Source organism: Podarcis tiliguerta (assembly GCF_965153285.1).
Source record: "Podarcis tiliguerta genome assembly, chromosome: 3".
NCBI lineage: Eukaryota > Metazoa > Chordata > Lepidosauria > Squamata > Lacertidae > Podarcis > Podarcis tiliguerta.
In genome coordinates this window covers 17,810,432-17,835,455 of record NC_139536.1, presented here as the reverse complement: position 1 = coordinate 17,835,455, position 25,024 = coordinate 17,810,432, and the positions used below count along the sequence as shown (strand labels likewise).

General features: G+C 46.3%; 2 protein-coding genes and 1 long non-coding RNA gene across 5 annotated transcripts; 1 reads left to right on the top strand and 2 right to left on the bottom strand.

Moving 5' to 3' along the window:
- Window positions 1-6,144: 6,144 nt before the first annotated feature.
- Window positions 6,145-12,683, bottom strand: CNPY3 (canopy FGF signaling regulator 3). The gene is made up of 6 exons (XM_083433245.1): window positions 12,469-12,683; window positions 10,280-10,403; window positions 9,265-9,361; window positions 9,010-9,132; window positions 8,073-8,190; window positions 6,145-7,250 (listed from the first exon to the last, which is right to left on the bottom strand). Exons 1-6 carry the CDS (start codon window positions 12,587-12,589, stop codon window positions 7,000-7,002), a joined length of 834 nt encoding a protein of 277 aa, XP_083289371.1. The 5' UTR covers window positions 12,590-12,683; the 3' UTR covers window positions 6,145-6,999.
- A 457-nt stretch (window positions 12,684-13,140) lies between these two features.
- LOC310674216 lies at window positions 13,141-24,973 on the top strand. Its single transcript, XR_014509434.1, has 4 exons — window positions 13,141-13,155; window positions 20,257-20,353; window positions 23,019-23,144; window positions 24,426-24,973. It is a non-coding gene; the product is annotated as an uncharacterized lncRNA (long non-coding RNA).
- PTCRA (pre T cell antigen receptor alpha) lies at window positions 14,312-20,380 on the bottom strand (the record flags this gene model as incomplete). 3 transcript variants are annotated; one of them, XM_083433182.1, is made up of 5 exons in its annotated part: window positions 14,312-15,735; window positions 16,173-16,305; window positions 17,276-17,317; window positions 18,061-18,384; window positions 20,255-20,380. In XM_083433182.1, 5 exons carry the CDS (start codon window positions 20,319-20,321, stop codon window positions 15,588-15,590), a joined length of 714 nt encoding a protein of 237 aa, XP_083289308.1. In that variant the 3' UTR covers window positions 14,312-15,587. The 3 variants fall into 3 exon arrangements, with proteins under 3 accessions (XP_083289308.1, XP_083289309.1, XP_083289310.1); XM_083433183.1 differs by having other exon boundaries at window positions 18,061-18,381; window positions 20,255-20,369; XM_083433184.1 differs by having other exon boundaries at window positions 18,061-18,377; window positions 20,251-20,321.
- Window positions 24,974-25,024: the final 51 nt, after the last annotated feature.

Here is a 25,024-nt window from a genome sequence, read left to right as displayed (position 1 = left end):
GCAGTGGAAGACAGGAGTGCCTGGTGTGCTCTGGTCCATGGGGTCACGAAGTCGGACACGACTAAACGACTAAACAACAACAACAGATCGGTGTGGGGAAGCTTAAACCCAGGGGTCAGGTCTAGACAGGCCTCTTCATATAGCTCTTAGGAACACCCTGTCCCCAGACCACATAACTCACTGCCTCTCTACTGCACCCTTGTTGACTGGTTTTGCCTGATTAGAAGGTGCCCTTGAACTTTGTTAATGCTTTTTTGCTTGCCTGGACAGAGGAGTGTGTGTGTGTGTGTATAAAAGTGAATGTACAAAGGTAACCTTTACCCTTGTTGCTCCGCCCCCCACTCTTGCCTCTGCCCACCACAGGTTGCCCTGAAGGGAGTACTGCAAAAGGTTGCACGGCCAAGCAGTTCCACGTGGTGTGATGGAGCCTCCTGTGGAATCAAACCTTTAGCACAGGTGCAATGGCTTCTCTATTATATGAACCGCTTGAGAGGGCAAAGTATGCATAACAACCCTTCGAGCTTGGTGTTGGTTTTTGGTTGCAAAGCCAAGAACTGAATAATAAGTGAAACCTAAAGTATATTCAGCCACCAACAGGGTTTCTGATTCACTTCACTTAAATCAGAGGTCAAGTTCTAGGGCTCCTGTCTTTGAGATTACGGCACCTGCGGCTTTTTCTTCTTCTTACCCCTGTAACATTTGCTGGGGGGAAAAGAAAGACAGGCTTCTGTCAATGGGGTATAGCTTAAAATCATTATAATAGCATTATTTTCACCTAAAGGTGATTTTCATATTTATATTATTTTTAAAAATCAGAGTTAGCCACATGTCATTAACGTAACTGTCATGAACACCAAATAAGAGTGTTAACAATTCCACGTGGGTCATGCTGACTTTTTGATAATAAATATGAAAACAATCCTTATAAACTATGAAAGTTGTTCAGTTATAATGACTGTTTCCTCAAATCTACCATGGTTTAATACATTGGGATGTTTACTGGCTCTTCAGTTTAATTGGATTTGACAAGATTTGTGCCATGTTCTGCCTACAGTCTCAGCTTGGCAGGGCACACGTGCCGGCTTCTGTTGCACTTTGTCTGGAATTGTACAAATATCGTTATTTTTAAAACATTTTTTTCAACTATTCGTTGGGAAATCTTGATTTAAAAAATTAAAGTTCACAGCAAAGGGGCATTTGGAAACAAGGTGGTCATCAAATAATTCGAGCATTGCATAAAAAGCTTCCAGAAGCTATATATATCTGTATCTATACATATAATAACAGGTCAAAGCAGATTTGAGCAATTCAGAAGGCGTTTCCATCGCACAAATCCTCCTGTTTCAAATTGATCCTACATTTGTTTTCACATAAAGTATAATCTGCGACAAGCAGCTTTCGCAAGCAAAAGACGTGTCTGTGAGTCAAGCAGCAAAAAGTCTCACAACCATATTAAAGAAATAAATATACTTAGCATGAAATCATTTTACATGACACCACCTGACTAGCTGGAAATGCCCACTGAATGACACAGCTGCAAATCTGGCATCAAGAGATGTAGAATATTACGTAGCTCTTCTGGGAGTGTGTTGTTGTTTTTATTTAACTGAACAAAAAGACCAGGAAGAGAAACTACTGCAGGGAGAGCCAAACTAGATGACATTATGAGATTCCAAGCTACACATCTATGTGGATGTTAATCGTGAAGGCATAGGTTTCTGTTGCTGGGCACAGAATGTTTGTATTTTGCTTAACACGTCACACAAGTCTTGTCTTTTGGTGCACTGGGACAGCAGCCTGTTTCTTGCTCCACATTCCTGCCTCTCTGGTCAAGACTGCATCTGCTCTCGCTCTTCTCTATCTGGTTTTGTACCAACCCTCACTCACAGGCTAGTTGTCCATTGAACACAGGGATGGGGGAGTGTTTTCCAGCCCCAAAGCCCCATCGCCTTCTGGGCAAGCTTGGCCTGCTTGCTCCTGCAAGCAATCTCATTCAGGCACACAGGTGGTTACAGCAGCCCATTACTGTACAGAAATCTTTCGCTTGGTATGCGAGTGAGAAGCCATCAGCTGCTTTTTAAACTCAACCTCAAAAATGCTTCTTGCTTTTGTGGATACAGAGGAAAACCTTAGAATGACCCCAACAAAGAGCTCCTAAAACTGTGACAAGCCAAGATACGGGAATTTATATGAATGGAGACATTTGCCTTTCAGCAGTTGAACACCAGAAGACACATTTTTAAAGCTATGATTCCCCTGATTGATAAAATAGGGGGAGGGGGTTCAACCACCAAGAGACTCTGAACAGCCACCATATTCTTATACTAAGTTATACACACAGCATGATGTACTCCTAACATTGAGCGGGAGGGAAGAGTACTTTACCTTCCCCCCCAATGGTTTGAGAAAATGGTGCTTTAGTCATTCCCTTGTGTTTTCGTGTGTTTGAATGCCATATGTGGCTTACTAGCAGTATATGTGAGAATGATCCAGGGGTCTTGGTGGACTACAAGCTTAACATGAGTCAACAGTGTGACGCAGCAGCAAAAAAAGCTAATGCTATTCTAGGCTGCATCAACAGAAGTATAGTGTCCATGTCAACGGAAGTAAAAGGTAAAGGGACGCGGGTGGCGCTGTGGTCTAAGCCACTGAGCCTCTTGGGCTTGCCAACTGGAAGGTCGGCAGTTCGAATCCACTCGATGGTGGTGAGCTCCCGTTGCACTGTCCCAGCTTCTGCCAACCTAGCAGTTTGAAAGCACGCCAGTGCAAGTAGATAAGTAGGTACCATTGTGGTGGGAAGGTAAACAGCGTTTCTGTGTGCTCTGATTTCTGTCATTGTTCCGGTGCACCAAAAGCGGTTTAGTCATGCTGGCCACATGACCTGGAAAGCTGTCTGTGGACAAATGCCGGCTCCCTCGGCCTGAAAGTGAGATGAGTGCTGCACCCGTCGCCTTCGAGTGGATTTAACCATCCAGGGGTCCTTTACTTTTACATTTTTACCATGGATGCTTTAGCTGAGATCCCTGCATTGCAAGGGGTGGGACTAGATGACCCTTGGTCCCTTCCAAGTCTATGAATAAAGAGGTTGAAAATGACCCTAAGAACAGTCAGCTATATCTTGGCAATGGCTCATCTGATGATTTGTAACAGCGTCCTGTTCTCTGAGTCGCCAACCAAATGCCTGCAGAAAACCCACTAGGAGGACAAGAGCAAAAGAGCATTCTCCCCTCTATGGTTTCCACTAATCGGTATGATAATCCATCTGGTTATGATAAGCGCTGTTATTTAACCTTCAGAAGCTGTGCCCGAGTTTGCTTCTCTTCCCCCTCTTCCCTCCCCATCTCTTCTCCCTTACATGTCATGTCTTTTCAATTGTAAGCCTGCCGGCAGGGACTCTCTTCTCTTAAATGCATCTGCCACAGCTGCAACTAAACATGTCTCTCCTGTATTGGTCTTTACAGCCACGGAACTGTAACTCTCCAATGGCTTGGTTTTACCCCTGATGGCACACTCCTGCACTGTCTCTTGGAACGAGACAGATGCCAGCCGAAGTAAAATGCAGCAAACATTTCAAACACATTTGGTCGCCTGTATTGATCATCTGTTCGAGCTTCTCAAGAGGATAGTTTTAACATCTTGCCAAAAGAGAAAAGGAGGGCTAACTGGGCCTCCTTGGAGAAGATAATCTACAGCCTGGGAACCAAGGTCCTACCCTTAGCAACACCAAGGCTATAGTGTAGGGCTTGCATTTTCGATCTCACTAGCACCATCTGTTGCTTATTCCATAAATGGTTTTGCTTCCTTTCCCTCCACTTGCGCTGGCTGCCAGAATGCCAGGGACAGAGGCAGGTGCCACAACGGGCATACGCAGGTGCTGAACCTTGCATGCGCAGTCAGGCATCTCTTTGTGCAAGCACCACACCTGCAAGGAGTTTATCACAGGAAGATGTTCACCCCAAATATACACAACACACTCACTGGAAATAAAGAACACAGAATGAGTTTCTGCCTTGCGTGACAAAAGACTAATTACAGACAGATGAGATAATTCAGAGAGCAAAGCGTATATGGGGTTACCCTCTCTAGCTACCTTGGACTTGAAGAGATTGACTAATAATAATAATAATTTTATTTATACCTCGCCCTCCCTGGCCAGAGCTGGGCTCAGGGCGGCTAACACCAATAAAATTACAATAAAAATATAATGGGGGGGGGGGGGGGACACACAATTTAAAATACAGGCTAAAATGCAATTTAAAATGCAGCCGCATCTTAAAAGTAGCCCATGGATCAAAACTGTACGGGGAGGGAAAACATAAGGGTCAGACTGAGTCCAAACTAAACGCCAGGTGGAACAGCTATGTCTTGCAGGCCCTGCAGAAAGATGTCAAGTCCCGCAGGGCCCTAGTCTCTTGTGACAGAGCGTTCCACCAAGTCGGGGCGAGTACTGAAAAGGCCCTGGCCCTAGTTCAGAAAGTTGGCTGATTTTAACAACGAATTCCTGTATCCCTCCTTACGAAAGGGCACATGGATTTGTTTTACATTCATATGATTAGAGAGTTATTTGCTGGATTGCCGTGTTATGTTCTGAAGTGATTATTTGCCACCATAATGATGTGTTGGTTTCATTTTTTGTCGTTCTTTTTGTTGTCACTTAGGGCATTGCATATATCAAAAAGCAGCATACAAATCTAAATAAAGAAATAATAAACATTAGAGGACTTTAAAAAAAAAACCCAGACTGCTCCCTCCTGCCTCCGATCCATAGCTGGTAGGTGGCATGGGACTCACATTATGTCATAAATGTGACTGCAATTATAAAAACTTGCAGTTTCTAAAACATATAGGAAATAGATGAGAAAAAAGAATAAATAGTTAACTGGGATATGCAGGGAAAAAGAAAGAGAACAAATTTATGGAACCGCAGAAGGAGAGGGAGGGAAGTGGGAGATTTAAGATATAAGAATTCTTTTCTTTTGCTGAAATGTTTATTTGTTATAATTAAAAACCATGAATAGAACTTTAAAAAAGAACTGTGACTGCAAAATTCAGCACCTTGTATGTCCAAAAGCCGTAATCATACACTTCTGCAATAAAGGTAAAGGTAAAGGTACCCCTGACCATTAGGTCCAGTCGTGACCGACTCTGGGGTTGCGGCGCTCATCTCGCTTTACTGGCCGAGGGAGCCGGTGTACAGCTTCCGGGTTATGTGGCCAGCATGACTAAGCCGCTTCTGGCATGGAAACGCCGTTTAGCTTCCCGCCAGAGCGGTACCTATTTATCTACTTTAACTTTGACGTGCTTTCGAACTGCTAGGTTGGAAGGAGCAGGGACTGAGCAACGGGAGCTCACCCCGTCATGGGGATTTGAACCGCCGACCTTCTGATCAGCAAGCCCTAGGCTCTGTGGTTTAACACTCCAGGTATATGGACAAAAGACATATAGGACAGGAAAGGCTGTTTGCTTAAGTGTGATGAAAAGCACCAATAAGAGGAAGTGCAGAAGAGAAAGCAGGAAGCTCTCCTACTTAGGAAAGCTCTCCTAAGTGTTCAACACAGAAAATGACCTTTAATTGAACGTCCAACTTTTAGGACTGGCAGGTATTTGCTGGGGACAGTGCCTATCCCTTTAAAAAGCTCTGACAAAAATGAGAATGGACTGAGTTGCCCTTTAAAAAGCCCTGAGACTGCCAGCTGCTGGTCTACTTGCCCAGCCAAGGAATGTAAGAAACTGCTTTATATGGAGTCAGACCACTGGTCCCTCTCACAAAGTGGCCATCTACACCAGGGGAAGCCAACCTTTTAGGCTTGGGGGCACATTTGGATTTTTGAGCAAGCGCTGCAGACACACATGCGCCCGTCGGTTCCTTCTTCACTGGATCAGTCTGGCTCCCCAGAATAGATCACTTTCCCAGAACCTGGTTCCAGCAGAATTAACTTGAGCCTTGAAAAGATCTCAGCTGAAAAGGGAATAAAGCATCACTCTTCCCACTTCCTCCTTCTGCTCTATGTATTTTCCAAGGGAGAAACAGAGGTTATTATGACTGTACTGCAACCTTTTCCTCAAAAGATTCACAAAGGAAAATATTATTCATATAGCAGTGCGGGGAAAGAAAGCCAATGGAAGGGCCGGATGGAGCACAAATTACTCAAAAACTCTTTTATTTTCACTCTTTGCAGGACTTCAGGAAACAGGAAGAATGGTCATCGCAGCAACAGAAAGCACATGTTTCTAAGGGAGGGGAGGCAAGAGGAACACATCATCAACCTGCAAGTTCTCTCCTGAATGGAGCAACTGCAGGGAATGATCCATTAAGGTGAGGAGTAATTCAAAAACAAAACAAACCAACCAAAAGATATCGCAACAGAAGCACAGTGCCCTTACACGAATAGTACCTTCGCCCTTATTTCCCTCCAAGCAAACGCAGTGATCTGCATGATGAAAAGAAGGACCTTCCAAAATATCGACTTAGGGAATGTACCAAGTTGAGAGCCTGCTACGCTGGCTATAGAGAGGTTACCATGGCTTCAGTCAAATGGGCTGGAGAGGCGAGCTGCCTTGCAACCCAACCTGGATCTCTTACAACTTTCTCCTTACCTTCCACCTGCCCCCCCAGTTGCGTTTAGCGGATCAAAGCTCATGGAGGTGGTGGGGGGAAACAACTGATGAAAGCAGCGGGCTCAGTTTTTGAACACCAGCCACGCAGACTTAGGGAGCCAGCCCTTCAGGCCCTCCTTCGGCCTGGCTTGCTCCTCTAAGCAGGCAAGGGGCTAGCTGGGTTCGGCCCACCCTGCACCTGCGGTGAGACACCATAACACTGGGTGGCTAAAGTTCGAAAGGCCACGATCCTTGCCCGTCAGGAACAGCCTGGCATTTCCCCCTCGAGGAAGCTTGAGAAATCTCCATCTTGCAACTCGGGTGGGCGAAAGCAATTCTCAGTGGCCTGAATACAAGCTGACGAGTCCACGCGAGGAAAAGCATGGGTGGCTGGCACCTAGCCTACAGTTCGTCCGGCCTGTGTGAGAGCGGAGTCTCCTTCCCAGCATCCTTTGCTTCATCCTGCTCCTCTGATTGGCCAGGGACTTCTTGGACACTCGGTTTCTCACCCTCCCCTTCTTGCCCTGCTTTGTCCTTGCCGCTCTTTTTGCTTTTTGAAGCCTTCTTGCCTTTGCCCTCCTTCTTCTTAGACTTCTTCGGCCTTGAACTTGCCGCGTCCCCTTTCTTGCCAGCCCACTTCTCTGTCAGGCAGCCTGGAGAGAGGAGAGGGGTGGAAAAAGGAGACTATGGGATTTTGCAATGCCTCCACTCCTCCCTCTGCGCATAATTCCAGTCGCCATTCCCATGCTTCCACTTGCCACCTCATTTATTTAGATGAAGTTTCCATTCAGTTTAGGTTACTAGTGAGTACATCTGGTGGTATCATCCAGTTGTTTTTGTTGGACTCCGGGCCCCATCAGCCCCAGCCAGCATGGTGGTGGATGACGGGAATTGGAGTCCAACAGCATCTGGAGGCCAGCACATTGACTATGACTGGGTGAATAGAAAACCTGGGACGAAATCGTTGCTTTCAGTCACTCACCTCACAAGCTAGCCTTGGGTCAGTCACGACACCTCGGCTCTCAATGTGCTGTTATGAGGGTAGAAAAATACAAGGGAAGGAAAGCAACAAGTTGCTCCAAGCTCCGTGAACTACAGGCAAGTTAGAAATGTGGTAAATTAATGTGAGGACTACAATGCCCATCATTCCTGACTGCTGGCCATGATAGCTGGGCTTGATGGGAGTTGAAGTCCAACAACTCCTGGGACAGATATTCCCCATTCCTGACTGAAAACCATCTGGATGGTTCTGTGGTGGCGATTTTGCACAGGAGCTCCGTTCCTGGCCCCCATGCACAATGGCGGAGCAGATGTAAGCCCAGTCTGCCCAACCCCCGTTCCTCCCTCTTCCACATCCAAAAGGACCTGCACGGCGGCCACACGTTAATTGAACGCGCCTATAATGGCCGCCGCCCGTGCACATATCCCTGGGCCCCAATAACAGGGCCTGCCACTTCCCAGGAAACATAACTCACTGGTGTCTTTTCCTTTCAAGACGTGGTTTGCACAGAGAAACTGGGAAATGTCTTCTTCCTGGTGGTTCCGGTACCAGTCTTCGATCACATCTTCAAATTCCTCCACCATTACCTCACACTAACAGAGACAGAAAGAAAGATAGAAACCCTCCTTCAAACATTTACTTGTGGTGTTTTCAACCACACTGGTACGTCTGCACACATTGCCACAGCTTCATTGCCACTGCAAATGAACCCTAGCTTGGCTGTGACAAAGCCGCATTACATTTAGATCTCACCTGGCCTCCGAGTCCTGCAATGCAGGGGGATCGGACCGGGTGACCCTCCCTTCCAACTCTACAACTCTATAAATTCAAAGTGGCATGAAAAGGATCCCCCGGCAGTCTCTCATCTAACCATGGATCACCAGACCTGCCTTGCTTCAGCTAGGTCAGGCATCCCCCAACTTGGCCCTCCAGATGTTTTGGGACTACAGCTCCCATCATCCCTGACCACTGGTCCTGTTAGCTAGGGATGATGGGAGTTGTAGTCTCAAAACATCTGGAGGGCCGAGTTTGGGGGTGCCTGAGCTAGGTTATGCACTAGCTTTCCACCCCCACCAACCATGAAAATGGTTTTCCACCCCCACCAACCATGAAAATGTACCTTTGGAACACACCCTAGAAATGTGATTGACAGGCCAGTGGTTTCAGCATTAGATGCAGAATTCTCGCTTTCAGTTCTCCCCGTTCGAAAGGAGAATCCTCCAGGACAGCCTTCACCCATCTGGGGCTCCCCGGATGCCTTGGGCTGTTGGGAATTGTAGTCCAAAACATCCAGAGAGGCCCAGATTGGGTGAAGGTGCTCTAGGAGACCAACCATGAGCTCCAGTTACTTGGAACTGCTGTACCGCCATCAGTCATGTGGCCTTCACAAAGTGTGAAGCCAAGAGCTGTACCTGCTTCTTTAGATCGGCCACTTCCGCAGAGGTTTCATTCCACAGCTCATAAGGGATGTCCATCACCACCTTCACTCCTTTGTGTACCAAGTTATGGAGTGTTTCAAAGGTCTCAGACATACCCTAAAAGGAAGTGAGAGAATTCAGAGGTGTATCCTGGAAGAGCCAAGACAGGCAAAGAAAACGAAAAGCAGAAAAGCGGCTCTTAAAAAAAAAAAATCTGGAAGCAAGATGAAATCCCGAGATGTTGCAAACCTTTGCAAATCTGTTGCTTCCCGTTCTCTCTTTGTGCAGGTTGTATTCCAAAAGCCTCTTGCAGATGTTTTCTGTCACTTCAATAAGGCGAATGTCCCTGCAGGCAAAAAAAGTGTATTAGTGAGTGGCAAGATCTCTGTATGAGTGTCCAATGACACAAGTATAAAATAGCAGCTGGTAGAATGTACCTCAGCACTTTATCAACTCACTATTTACTGCTTGAGATCAATTTCCATGTGTTATGGGATTTGCTAGTAAGAGCTTATGAATCTGGAATGCAGCTTTCCAGCAAAACCATTAAAATGTCCCTTTCCACAGTCTCAGTCAACAGACAGTGTATACGCATACACCCCTGGGACTTCACCTCATGTAATCTGTGAGTTACCTGTCCTACCTTTTTCAAAACACAATATAACATTGAGGACTAGAACATAGCTGTCGACCTTCCCTTTTTTTAATGGCAAATTCCCTTATCCCAGCGCTGTTTCCCGCTGGTATCCCGGATTGTTAGATATCCCGTAGACTGTCCCTGGGACAGGTGAGGATGCTGATCCCTTAATTTGAGGCTGCTGATCCCTTATTTTCAAATCTGAAAGTTGACAGCTATGGACTAGAAACACAAAACACAATACGAACATATAAGAACAGGACCTAAAGCATCTAATTATGTATGTTAGTTCCACCAAATTTTGATGGTACTTAGGGTGTCCACTCTTTACTGAAAGGTCACGTTTTTTGCCTGCATGTTGGTGGAGTCCTATAAATTGCATATTGCACAACCAAAGAGCTCAATTAATCCTGCAGAAGGAATACGAAACCTTCCCTACCTTGCAGGAACGGATGGCAAGTGACTTATGGGTGTGACTTTTTTTGCATTTTATATCCTGGCAGACAAAAGTAAGATTCAGGAGAGTTAACACCCTGTCTGAATTACTTACTGACCAATATAATGCAATAATGTACAAGGTGGAGAACGGCTGCCTCCAAGGGTCCATCAAGAGCCTCATTCACTTACGATTTTGTGTACTTGATTTTGGATCCCTTGCCATCCAAAAAGCCGTACTTCGTGTCAATCACCTCCTTGGTCTTGCCAGTTTCATCGAAGGAGGATTTCAGTTCCAAAGCCACGTACTTGCACACTAAAGACAGAAAAGAACCAGTTAGTAACCACTCACATATTTTAATTGGTGATCAAAAGCTGGTAGGTAAGCAGATAACAGAGTTTACAGTGCAGGTCATATTGAAATAAAACAATGGTGTATATTTGCAGAGCAGGGACGCGGGTGGTGCTGTGGGTTAAACCACAAAGCCTAGGACTTGCCGATCAGAAGGTCAGTGGTTCAAATCCCCATGACGGGGTGAGCTCCTGTTGCTTGGTCCCAGCTCCTGCCAACCTAGCAGTTCGAAAGCACGTCAAAGTGCAAGTAGATAAATAGGTACAGCTCTGGCGGGAAGGTAAACAGTGTTTCCGTGCGCTGCTCTGGTTCGCCAGAAGCGGCTTAGTCGTGCTGGCCACATGATCTGGAAGCTGCACGCTGGCTCCGTCAGCCAATAAAGCGAGATGAGCGCTGCAACCCCAGAGTCGGCCACGACTGGACCTAATGGTCAGGGGTCCCTTTACCTTTATATTTGGAGAAAATAAAGCAGGGATAGGGAACCTGTTGGGATTATAAATCCCATCATTTTTGGCCACTGGCTGTGCTGGCTGGGGCTGAAAGCAGCCTTCCAGATGTTGTTGGATTCATCAGCCCCAGCCAGCCTAACCGTCAGGGATAATCCCCAATAACAGTGCGGCAGGTTGAGGGCAGCTCTAACCCTCTACCTAAATACCACTCCGGCTTTCACTTCAGTGAACCTCTTCTGCAACTTCCGGCTCATAGTTCTCTCTGTTCCTCTTTAACTTATTAAGTTCCATTTTTAGTGACAAGGCGCCTCTCAGATCCCCTTTTCACTCTTGACAGCCTTACCTTATATAAGTGCCCCTGCATAAGCTAGTCTACCTGTAAGCCTGTCACTGTTTCATGCTGGACGTCCTTTGCCAAGAGAGGGGAACCTGTGGCCCCCCAGAAGCCGTCAGACTCCAACTCCCAACAGCCACAGCCAGTATCAAGAAAGATCTGGGATGGTGGTAGTTGTCACCCAGTAAAATACTGAGTGTCGCCGATTCCCCATCATTTTACCTATAACCTTATATAGTGATATCTACCGCTGGGCAATATGTGGTTTTCAACATAGGAAGCTGCATTACTCCAAGTCAGACCACTGGTCCATCTTGCTCAGTACTGTCTACACTGACTAGCAGCACCACTCCAAGATTTCAGGCAGGGAGTCTCTCCCAGACCTACCTGGAGATGCCAACGGGGACTGAACAAACCTTGGAGCTTCTGCTTGCAAGGCAGATGCTCTGCCATTGAGCTACAGCCTTTCTCCATAGGAAGCTTCAGCCCCCTGTTTTTGACTACCCCTTTCCCTGTCCCTTTACAGTGGTACCTCGGGTTACATACGCTTCAGGTTACAAACCCCGCTAACCCTGAAATAGTACCTCGCGTTAAGAACTTTGCTTCAGGATGAGAACAGAAATCACACAATGGCAGCGCAGCAGCAGTGGGAGGCCCCATTAGCTAAAGTGGTGCTTCAGGTTAAGAACAGTTTCAGGTTAAGTATGGACCTCCGGAACAAATTAAGTACTTAACCCGAGGTACCACTGTATTTTATTTTGGGCATTTGTGGCCCCACCCTTCATCCAAAAAGGCTCCCAACTGCAGGCTTTCCATCATCATCATTCTATGTCTTTTTAAATGTGTTTGTGGGAGGGGTGGGAGTTATTGGTTTGTTTTGCTTCTGTTCTTGCTATTATGATGATGATGATGCTGTGAACCACCCTGAGCTCTCTGGATGAAGGGCGGTATAATAGTAATAACAACAACAACAACAATAATAATTTATTTATACCCTGCCCATCTGGCTGAGTCTCCCCAGCCATTCTGGGCGTCTCCCAATCAAATGTTAAAAACAGTACTGTACATGCAAAGGTAATAAATGAATAATAATAATAATAAATAATAATAATAATAATAATTCACACGACACGAAAGGAAAGAGGAGCAGGGAGGGATGAGGAAAATCAAAACTCAGGCGCCGATTTCTCCCTTCCCCCACAGCTCTGCAATAACGTTCTTTGGGGGGGGGGCTTCCCTTTCTCACCTTCGCATTTGCTGGGCAGCTTGACCCACTCGCTGTCCTCGGCAATGGCCCCGCCGCGCCCAGGAGCCGGGCCTACCAGCAGGGCGAGCCAGAGCGCGACGGCGGGACCCCAGGGAGCCATGGAGGGAGGAGGAGACCCCCGCGAGAGGCCGCCACGCCGCCACAGCCCTCCAGAGCGCGCACCGCGCTTCCGGGAACCTCCCCCCTTTCCCTTTCCCGCAGCGTAGCTATAACAACCGGAGCCCTTGGCCAATGGCGGCCGGGAACGTGTCACGCCGAGGCCAACGGGCCGGCGCGAGGCGCCCGGTCTTTTGAGATGTCAGCCAATCAGGAGCGGGGGTGGGTGGGGCGCTCTCTCGCTTCCCCAATGGAGCAACTTCGCTTTCCCCTCAGGTCAGCCAATGGGAGTGCCGCCAGCGCTGTCCTGTGATTGGTGCTCGCCTCCGTTCGTCTCAGCCCTGGAATGCTCACTCCATTCATTTTTGTAAAAAAGGCATTCACAAATATTTGGCGCAGGTAACACGCCAGGGGTGGGGAGTAGGAAGAATGCTCCTCCCATCCTTTCAGATTTTCCATTTATCCAGTTCCAGAGCGGCGGTTCTTTTACTTTGCGTTCTCAGGTTGCGATCCTGTGTAGTCATTTACATGGGGATAAGTTGGCTCCAACTCAGTGGGATAAGGTAAAAGGTAAAGGACCCCTGGACGGTTACGTCCAGTCAGAGGCGACTATAGGGTTGCGGTGCTCATCTCTGACTAAACCACTTCTGGCGTGACATATATAGGGTCTGTGCTGTTACTTTTTACTTGATGACATTCTATGCTGCCTATCAACTTAATATACGATCATCTTTATTGTCAGTGTGCCCCATACAGAACAACGAAATTGAAAAAAATCTACATCACACATTCAAAAACCAACAAGCCTGCTATCCCAGCTATCCCAGCCTGGTTAGCCCCCTAAAAACTCTGATACCCCATAATTAAATACAATATACTCCCATAGAGACTACTTTACACTGGTGTTTAAAACCAAAATCGCATTTGGATAGAAACTGTTTCTCAGGTGCTAGTCCTAGGCTTTATAACCCTGTACCTTCTTCCAGAAGGCAGAAGCTGAAAGAGATCATTTCCAGGGTGTGCACTATCCTGCGCTATCTCTGCAGCTTTCTTATGACACCTGGAAGCGTAGATTTGATCCAAGGTGGGAAGAGTGCACCCAATTATTCTCTCCGCAGTCTTTACAACCCTGGACAGCATTGTTGACCGTGCAGTGTTCTAGATGGTTTGCGAACGAATTAAAAACAATAACCCATACTTACTGAGATGGTTAGGATAGAGGCAGCTACTCGTTTTTTACTCTCTCCCATCCCAAAACCTGCAGCAGTTGCTTAAGAGGCAGGCTGCTAAGGGGCCTGGATTCAGTCAGTTCCCAGGTTTGGTTTTCATCTCAGTATTGTTATTCTCCATACTGCAGATGGGAGGACTGAGGTGGAGTGGGGCCTGCCTATGGCTACACAGCGAGTTTGTATTTTGGCAGCAAGTGTAATCGCCAATACTCCGCTGGCTGCTGCAGCTACCTACCTGCCCCATACATTATTGTTGTAAGCATCCAGGCAGAGGGCCTTCTCGGTAGTGGCACCCCGCTCTGTGGAACGCCCTCCCATCAGATGTCAAAGAGATAAACAACTACCAGACTTTTAGAAGACATCTGAAGGCAACCCTGTATGGGGAATTTTTTTTATGTCCAATGTTTTACAATTTGTTATGTGCTGTAAGCCACCCAGAGTGGCTGGGGAAACCCAGCCAGATGGGTGTGGTATAAATATTACAATTATTATTATTAAAAAAAATAAGTAATTTATTTTTGAAAAAAGATTCATAGCACCTGTAAAATACAAAAAGGAAGAGGGTTTTTGTGATTGTTGTTACAATCCACAATTGCTGCATAAATCCTCATAAAAATGCTAGACATGCTTTGGCTGTTATGTAAGCACACACAGAGTATTTAATCGTATTCATATGTCTGTTAAGTAACAATCCCAAGAATGTAGGGAAGAACCAACCCCTATACCATGCCTCCCTTGCATGCACCTTCCTCCTTGCACCTGCCAGGATTCAGAACTGGAGCCCTGTTTGCTTAAGATGATGTGATGTCTATCTGTGCCATTCATCCTGTGACAGCTGTTGTTTCACATAGGCAGGGTACCACTGTGACATGATGTTGCAGATGCTGAGCAGTGACAATGCACTTGTGATCCTGCACCTAATGACTTCTTATGCAATTAATATTTTGCTACTTTGGAAGGGCTGAAAACCCAGAACCTCACTCCCTACTGCAGTGAAAGGAGTGGAGAACCTCAAGCTCAGGGGGCTGAATATGGTTGCCCAACTCTCAGGCCCCCCAGGCCACACCCCTCACTGCCCCTGGAAAATGACCTTGAAACGTGATAAATACCTCTTTGCTTGTCTGGCTGGAAAGCAGCAAGTAACTGGCTGCACCCACCTTCACCACACACGAACTGTTATGCGGCGCCTGGAAGGAACATGGCCATCGGGCTGAAAAACACCATCCACTTCTTAAGTGAAGCCATGCCCCTCCAGATGTTATTAGACTCCAACTCCCATCAGCCCCAGGTCCCCCAGCCAGTGGTTGGGAATGATGGGAGTTATAGCCCAGCCACATCTGGAGGAGGACACAGGTTTCTGACCCCCTGCCTTAGGCATTCTCTCATATAGATGACAACAAGCTGTATATTTGAGGACAATGCAAGCAAGACTATATGTACAATTATGAACAAAGAAATATCACACGGCAATATTCAAGAGAGAAACATTCTTCTCAGGGCATCACATACTGCGCTTACAACACAAGAATATCGAAAGGGTGTCAAGCCTTGTTATTCATGTACTGCTACAGCCTGGGTGCCTGGCTTAGTTGTCCGATTAGTGTTCAGCACCAAAGAACCCAAATCGAAGGTCACAGCAGAGGCAGATGAAAGGAAGCCAAAAGCCTGTTTTTCAGCCTGTATTCAAACCAGGCTAGTCTCTCCCTCTTTTGTTCAAGTGAATGCTTCCATCTTCAGGACACATATTCTGCTTCCGTATGGAGTTCCTTCTTTTCAGCCAGATATGTGAAAGTTGCCTTTCCCCTTAGTCCATTGCTCTGTGCTTTTCATAGCAACAATTTCTGTGACGGAAGCAGTTCTGACTCTGTGTGGATGAACTGCAGAAAAGTTGGAAGGCTTCGGGTGCAACGGTATATCTTCCCTGAAAGGAGAGGGAAGATTACAGCAGGTTGGGAGCTGAACTTTACTATCACCATCATCTTAACACCATACCCCTCCTTCAAAGAGTTCAGTGGTGTTTCTGCTGCCACCGTGCTACCCATGGCTGAGCTATGGTTTGGCTTGGCATTACATCCAAACCTATGCTTGTGTTTCCCCCAGACAAACCATGAACAGTAAACCAAGAACAAACATTGTGGTTCGTCTGAAGTGAGGCAAACCATGAGCTTTGGATGAGATGCTAAACCAAACCATGGCATAGCTCTGGGTAGCGTGGCAGCAGCAGAATGAGAGAGGTACACTGCTACCACAATCCATGATCCAGGAAACTGCACATTTGCTTGCTCATTCGAGTCCATGGTTTGGCTTAGCTTTATATCTGGACTAGGTCTATGTGTTGGATGTTGTGGCCAGTATTACCTCTTGTAAACAATGCAGCAGGTCATCAACACGTCAAACAGGAGCAACTTGAACAGCAAAATTCTGATGGCCAGAAGAAGTAAGATCTGTGAGCGGCTATGTAGATCTTCAATGAACAATGACTCTTCTTGGGCTGCCACCACAAAAAGAAGAATAAGGCAGAGTAATATCCACAGAATAACTATATCACCATCCACTTATGTGCTCCCGCGATACTTTGGATACAGGCCTATGTTACCAATGTTATCTCTTAATTGCTGCCAAGCCCAGTGGGTGATCAAACTATCAGGAGAGACAGCAGTAATCTAATGGATAAGGTAGTTCCAGACAATTTAGAATTTATACTTTTCATTACTGTATTAACTCTTAACAAGAGGATAGCAGGTTTTGTATTTCCAATTCTCTTTTTCTTCCTACTTCTACAAGCACTCAAAGGATGACCAGCCCTTACATTAGTTCTGTCTTTGGTTTTGTTGTTCGTCTCTGAGCGCAAGGCCCTGCCAAGTCTTTTATCCTCAATTTCTCATTCAGTTAGCAAAAATGACTGCAGTACCTGGAGACACAGTCAGGTTGTGCGTCCATAGCAGTGACCAGAGAAGGAATGACCACTGGGAAGAGTGCACAGAGAACAACTGGATCTGCATCTGCACAACCGAGTGCCTTCATCTGCCCCAGCTGCAACAAAACATGTCTTTTCTGTGTCAATCTCTACAGCCACAGCAGGCGCTGTAACCTCCAACAGGCGCACTCTTCCATTGTCCCCCGAGACAGATGGATGCCAACCAATGTTTGGGGGATGGGGTGGAAGGCATGGGCAGCACTGTGCCAAAGACCCCCTGACCTCTGGCACCTACCCTGTAGGTATGGATAGAATTGCAGCTGTGGCCTTCCTCTCTAATCTGCTTCATTCACAATAGTTCAAATTGTGTTCCATAAGGATATATGAATCTGGAATTTAGTTGTTCGTCCTGGCACAAAGCTCCAAACACTAGCCTTGTATACTTACAACAGCTTTGTCTAAATTCCTGCCCCCAAAACACCAGGTTCGGAACTGAGCTCTTAGTATAACTGAGATTGGAAGGAGAATGTATTGTTGTTCTTACCTTCTTGCTTTTCGCTCAGGCAGAGATCTCCCATATTTTCTTCTGCAAGACAAAATTATGACTTAGAGAAGGCATTGCAAGCCTTGGTTGTGTTATATAAGTTTCTAGATTATTAATTTACTGATTTGAAGTGCCTGGAATTTGTGCACAAATGTCTATATTGATTGATTGATTGTATTAGGACACATCGGTTTGAAGGAGAGAGTTTGAAATATACTCAGAGTCACAAAGTGATTTCATGCTCGTTATTCAGCACATAGTGGTGAGGAGGAATGAAGGAAAGTCCCCTCAAAGTATCTGCTTTATATACATTATTTACACAATGGGCTGCACATGATTGGCTAATTCCGGAATTCTACTGTAAGCCAATCAGGTTGTGGATTCACTTTTATCTGGAGCATGATTGGGTGGTTCCTGCCAACCAATCATACTGCTGCATTGTTCTTGGACCAATCAGACTGCTGCATTCTGAATCCTATTGTTCTAGGACCAATCAGACTGCTGCCTTTTGGATCCTATTGTTCTAGGACCATTCAGACTGCTGCAGTTTGGATCCTATTCAACTCAGTACATAACAGAGTTCATTGGCAAAAAGGCAGGATTTAAGTGTAACAGGATAACAGCAATTTAGATACATGAGTTTGCGTTCCAACGCATGCTTACCTGGGAGTAAGTCTCATTGAACTCAATGGGACTTACTTCTAATTAGACATGCATAGGGTTGCACTGTTAATTTATGAGGTCCTAAAAGTACATCTACTGTCCATCCCCCCATTCATGAATACCTGAGAGTTGAAGGGAGGTGGTGTTCCATGTCTTTGAAGTTTCGTTTGGCGCGACGTAGCAAGCGACTGTACTCCATGATCCAAATTCTTTGGTGCTGATGGAGAGTTGAGAGATGCTGCTGAAAGTCCCATCGTCTTCCCTAGAAATCCCGTAGCTGAAAGACTCCAGCATGCTCCCATTTCCGTTGGAAAACCGAACTGCCCCCAATGCTTCCTCAGAGAGATCGTTCACCAGACAAATGACCAGGGTCTTCCTTTCGCCGTTTACTATCACATGGAGCGGTGGTGCCAGTGTTGCATTTAAGCTCCAAGATAAGCTACCTGCTGAGAGTTTATTATAAACGTAAGTGAAGGGGTTCTGGGAGACGATATATAATGAGTTAAAGAAGATGTTAAAAGAAGATGTTTTGTAAAAAAACCCAGAAATTTTCCTTCTAGGAATAACGAGAAATGAAATTAACAAAAAGGACTGTAAACTCTTTCAGTACACGATAACAGCAGCGAGAATATTAATAGCCCAAAAATGGAAGCAGGAAGAACTACCGACTCTGGAGGAATGGAGAATGAAGCTAACGGACTATGCAGAACTGGATAAGTTAACTGGGAAAATTAGATATCAACGAGATCACAAGTTCATTGAGGACTGGGAAAAATTTTCGGAGTATTTGAAGAGTGTATGTGATGAGCAAACAACGCTAGTGGGTTTTAAAGAAGCTTTGTGAAAAAATAAGGAATATCGCAAAAATGCAAATAAGACTATTAAGACATTTTTTTTCTTTTTTAAAAGGAAGAAAAAAGGAAGGGGGGGAAGGCGATACTAAATTTGAGGAATGCGTAGACAAAAATTTAAATATGGATGATTGTCAGAGAAGTTGAGGGAAGTCCTAAAACTGAAAATATGTTAATTGGGAATTTGTATGATTGGAGATATTTGTGTAAAACTTAATAAAAATTTATTTGAGCACGAGAGTTTATTATAAACGTCCATGAGCAAAACTACTTGATCGGAGAGCTATTGGTTTTCATGTACACAAATTATGCAGATAATGTTTTTTGGGGATCTTTCTTGGCGGAGCCTTGCTTGGTTTTTACTTCATTTGAGCTGTCTTCCATAAAAATGGAGATTCTTTCCACCCCATGGTTTCTGTCCAATTCAATGAATGATCAAGGGGTCAGAGCAACTCCCATAGGCAGAAAGGGTTGTCCCGGCAGGTGAACTTCTGGCAATGATTCCCCTGCACCCCACTCTGCAAAACTCTTGCTGCTCACTTGCCTAGCCCCAAAGGTTGTGTAAGACACTTCTGAAGAGTTTCCAAGCAAACAGCTCTGCCAGGCAGGTGGAGGAGCACCTCTGGTTTGCATGGTTACCTCTTTGCTTTTATAACATTCCCTCCTGCTGGGACAAACTGCTTCCTGCTCACCACCACCTCCACGTCTGGTTTTGCAGGCTAAAGGATGCAAAATTAAGGTACTACACATTCTATTGCAATAATTAGCATGGTGGTGCAGCAATAAAACTGCTACCGCATTTGCAAAGCTATGCAGGGTCCGGTATGGTTTCAAATTGGATGGGAGATGGTGTGCATTGCAATGAGTTAGACCAGGGGTCAGCAAACCTTTTCAGCAGGGGGCTGGTCGACTGACCCTCAGACCTTGTGGGAGGCCGGACTATATTTTGGAAAAAAGATATGAACGAATTCCTATGCCCCACAAATAACCCAGAGATGCATTTTAAATAAAAGGACATATTCTACTCATGTAAAAACACCAGGCAGGCCCCACAAATAACCCAGAGGTGCATTTTAAGTAAAAGGACACATTCTACTCATGTAAAAACACACTGATTCCCGGACGGTCCGCGGACCGGATTTAGAAGGCGATTGGGCCAGATCGAGCCCCCGGGCCTTAGTTTGCCTACCCATGAGTTAGACCCTTGGGATCACTTCCAACTTTGCAGTCCTATAATTTTGGTCTAATATATTTTGTTTTGTTTCTGTTTGGACTCTAAACTTTAGTGCAGACTTTAGGCCCCTGTGGGACAATTTTAAAATTCCAGATCCCAAGTTCTTTTATTTCATTCTGGTTTTTTAAAAACTCGAATAACATCGGGCAGATGGACTCCCCCTGCCTTCTGAATGATACTGTCACACTGACCCGCAACAAGCAAGCAAATAAGCTATGGTGTTTTACTCACAGGTCAGAAGTTGGAGTGCTGCGCTGGTCAGGAGCTGCTGGAACGTAAGGTGGAGAGCTGGAGACATCTTGTGAGAATGAGCAGCTGCACAAACAGAGAGTGCGCTAGACGAGCCGGCAATGTGCTCAACCCGTCTCTCTTCCTCTCAGACCTCAGTACTCCTTTCCCACAGCTAACGGTTGCACAGCTGCTCCCTAGTAAACAACAGAGGTGTTTTGGTGTGATTTTTAAAGCACACTTTTTGATTATTTTAGCTGTGTGCCTGGCTTATGTGAGTACCACCAGAACTTGACATAACAATTGCAGCGTCCTGTGGTACTCCGAAAGCTTGCACATTTATTTGAGAGACTTATCTCCTGCTAGAGAAAGCACTGAATAGGGCACCAGGGCCAGAACGCACCCAAAAATCTCACAGCCAAGGAAGGCACAAAATGGGAAGTCTCTAGCCAGGGTCTCTCAGATATTTTTATTATTATTTTTTTTAAAGTGTTAATGGGGTAGGGGACAGAGTTTGGATCAAGGCTGAGGGATGGTTTCAAATATATTTTACACCTGTTGTTTTCCTGATTCAATCATCCTACTATTTGCCTGCATTGCACATGATGCGTGTATCATATTGGCATCCCATAGAACAATCCATGATTATGTGAAATAGGGAGAAATTGAAAAAATAATTATGCAATAAGAGAATCTTATACATAGTAGTCCAGGTTACCCGAGTCATGCAAGCTGCAGAATTCAGCTTTTCGTGCTGCAGGATTTTAATATTTTTAGTATGCAGTACAGCCCAATCTGTACCCGCGGGGACGCGGGTGGCGCTGTGGGTAAAACCTCAGTGCCTAGGACTTGCCGATCGCGTGGTCGGCGGTTTGAATCCCCGCGATGGGGTGCGCTCCTGTTGCTCGGTCCCTGCTCCTGTCATCCTAGCAGTTCGAAAGCACCCCCGGGTGCAAGTAGATAAATAGGGACCGCTTACTAGCGGGAAGGTAAATGGCGCTTCCATGTGCGGCTCTGGCTTGCCAGAGCAGCTTCGTCACGCTGGCCACGTGACCCGGAAGTGTCTGCGGACAGCGCTGGCTCCCAGCCTCTAGAGTGAGATGAGCGCACAACCCTAGAGTCTGTCAAGACTGGCCCGTACGGGCAGGGGTACCTTTACCTTTACAGCCCAATCCTAACCATGTCTTTTCAGAAGTAGCCCCATTGCATGCAATAGGACTGTGCGGTGCAATGGTTGGAGTATCATACTGGGTACAAATCCCCACTGGGCCTTGAAGCTCACTGGGTGACCTTGGGCGAGACACTGTCTATCTCTGCCTAACCTATCACACGGGGTGGTTGTGGAGATTAAATGAGGCAGGAGAGAACCATGTATGCCACTTTGAGCTCCTTGGAGAAACAGGTGGGGGTATAAATGCAATAAATGAAATGAAATAAAGATGGTCCCCAGACCAGACTTTCTGGAGAGACTTTTCAGGGGAGGAGCTGTACACAGTGAGTTGCTCCAGCGACCAGAGGATGCAAAATTTATCGGTGGGAGCTGCTTTCCTTCCACACCATCCCCCTTTTGGGTCAACCCATTGGGTCATAGTACCCAGTGCTATCAGACAGTCCAAGTGTCCCTATTTTCCAGGGACAGCCCTGGATTTACAGAAGCCACTCCAGTTTCTGATTTTATACTGAAACTTTATAGGGGTCAGCAAACTTTTTCAGCAGGGGGCCGGTCTACTGTCCCTCAGACCTAGTGTGGGGCTGGACTATATATTTTTTTCTTGGGGGGGGGGAATGAATTCCTATGCCCCACAACCCAGAGATGCATTTTAAATAAAAGCACACATTCTACTCATGTAAAAATACGCTGATTCCCGGACCGTCCGTGGGTCGGATTTAGAAGGTGATTGGGCTGGATCTGCCCCCTGGGCCTTAGTTTGCCTACCCATTCATTAGGACATTCATCGTAGAAATGTGGGAGGGTATGGGGAGGGTAGTTGACCCCCAAGCCAAGGAGATAAGTGACTGTTCAACCTTTAGAAGACATCTGAAGGTATAAAGAATAAAACCATTATGATGATGGAATAGAACATCCCTATTTTCATCAGGAGGGACGCGGGTGGCGCTGTGGGTTAAACCACAGAGCCTAGGGCTTACCGATCAGAAGGTCGGGGGTTCGGATCCCTGCAACGGGGTGAGCTCCTGTTGCTCGGTCCCAGCTCCTGCCAACCTAGAAGTTCAAAAGCACGTCAAAGTGCAAGTGGATAAATAGGTGCTGCTCTGGCAGGAAGGTAAACGGCGTTTCCGTGTGCTGCTCTGGTTCGCCAGAAGCGGCTTAGTCATGCTGGCCACATGACCCGGAAGCTGTACACCGGCTCCCTCGGCCAGTAAAGCGAGATGAGCACCGCAACCCCAGTTGGCCACGACTGGACCTAATGGTCAGGCGTCCCTTTACCTTTTTATTTTCATCAGAGAAATGTTGGAAGGTATGGGGTTATGCGTACCCCAAGTAGACCCACTGAAATCAGCAGCCAGGTCTAAGTTGGGCACATTGATTTCAATGGGTCTCTGCACATGAAAAACAACTCTGCAATAAAAAAACAACCCTTTTTTACTTGTTTGTTTGTTTATCCAGTCTGCAGGTGCTGGATATGCAGATTCAACCCCTTCCCCGATTAAAATGCTGGGCTGGCCGACTTAAATTTCGCTTGTGCGGGACTGTTAACCGGGGAGGAAGAGAAGTGAGTTAGGCGCAGCAGCCCTGTTTTCCTCCTAGGCCTCCTCCCCCGGCGACAGATCGCTCTTGGTACGGCCCGGCCTCCCCCTCGCTGCCCTGGTGGTGCTTTCCATGACGTCCGCTCGGAGTGGAATAGCCCGGCTCCGGAGATTCGGCTTGCAAAGGGTAAGGGCGAGGGGGGCTCTTTGGGGGGGGTTCCGCTTCTCGGCAACCCTTGGCGATGGGGGGCGGGGGAGGCAGCGGGCCTGTGTAAGGGGCTGGCGCGTGGGCGCTGCCTCCCTGCAGAGTAGGCCGGTTGGGACCGGTGGGGCGCTTACCTCCGTGTAAACGGGGAGAGAGGGTCGGGGCTGAGCCCTGTATAAGCTCTGGGGGTTAACCCACCCACCCAAAAAAGAGAGACTGTAGTTTGTCAAGCCACATGGGAGCTGCTCTTTCCAAATAGAGATTTAGCAGGACTCGTGAAGGCGTTCATTTCCTCACCCAAATTTCACTACAGTATATCGCCGTGTAATTTATTAAATTTGTATCCCGCCCTCCACCCGAAGATCACAGGGCATTGCCACAACATAAAAGCACAATGCGCTTTTAGTTTATCCCCCCCCCAGATCCGCATGCCCAACTATTTGATACCCGAGCTTTTAAGTACGTGTAACTACTCCCACTTGCCCTCGCCTGTCCTTTCCTGCCCTTGTTCGGTCTCCGATGGTAAGCCCCCTTCCAGGTTTTCTGCAGCTGAGGGGAACAGAGGGGTTGAAAAGCCCTTTTTGGCTTTCGAGCTGTCTGCTGAAATGCATGAAAAAGGGGGATGCCACCCAGACTGGGGGCTGTGGCTGGAGGGTACAGGAAACCAGGTGCCTGTTCCTGGCAAAAACATAGAAAGAGCAATTAAAAACCAATTAAGCATAAATAGAATTAAAACTGTGTGTGTGTGCGCGCCCGTGTATGCGTGCATTAATAATATATATCAGCACATCACATCACCAGTACTTTAATTAAAAGCAGTCAGTTCCACCTACAGGTGGAAGGATAACAAGGAAGGAGCCAGTCTAGCTTCTCTAGGGAGGAGTTTCCAAAAACTCGGAGCAACTACCAAGAAGGCCCTTATTTATTTAAATAAGCAGATAAGAGTTTCCTTATTTATTTATAAAAGAAAATTCATATTTCATTTATAAAAGAAAATATAAATAAAATATTCCACACTTTTAACATCTATTTATGCAGCTCAGGCAGCTAACGAAGTGGTAGCAAGCAAACAAAAATGATGTTAATATTTTAAAATAAAATAAAGATTATGAATTGAGACAAGGTCCAGACGTTGTGGTCCAGACATTGTGGGCCACAGCTACTCACAGGGAAGCCTAATTTAGTCGCTTATAAGAATTGGAAAGGAACCTGACCTGGAGCTTGAATTGCCCTCTCTTTAATTTGGAAAATGTCTCTTTTCAGGTGTGCTTCCTTTTCTCTGATACCAAAGTGAACATTGAACATTAGACAGCTGGTTCTTGCAGCTGGACATCAGGTATCCACCCACCAAACCATGGAATCCACAGCAGCAGGGACAGCAAGCTCATTTCCCAATACTGTGGAGGATAGGAAGGAAGAACTTCAAGAGGGCCCAGCTGACCAGCCTCAGAGTCCAGATACTTCTGTGTCTTTCTCTGAGATCTTCCGCCTGGTCCAGGCTGGGCAAGACATTCCCGGGCTGCAGAAGCTAAATATTACCCCAACAAATGGGAGTCCTACACCATCTCAAATGGCCCGAAGACCCAAACCTTGGGAGAACAACGCATCATGACTAGAAAGCCCTATTGTCTTACTTCCACACCAGAAAGAAGCAATACTTACCAAGCCTGATGGATTTGCGGACTTAAAAGGGCTGTGTGTGTACACATTTTTTGGGTTTTAAACTTCATGGTCATAGATCTTGAGGACAAGAGGCTATTGCATTGAATCAGTTCTGCAACTTATAATTAAATGTGTCCTTTACTGAAGTGTGCTTTGAAGGCTGCCAGTCCTTTATTTAAAATCACAATAACGTGAAAGAA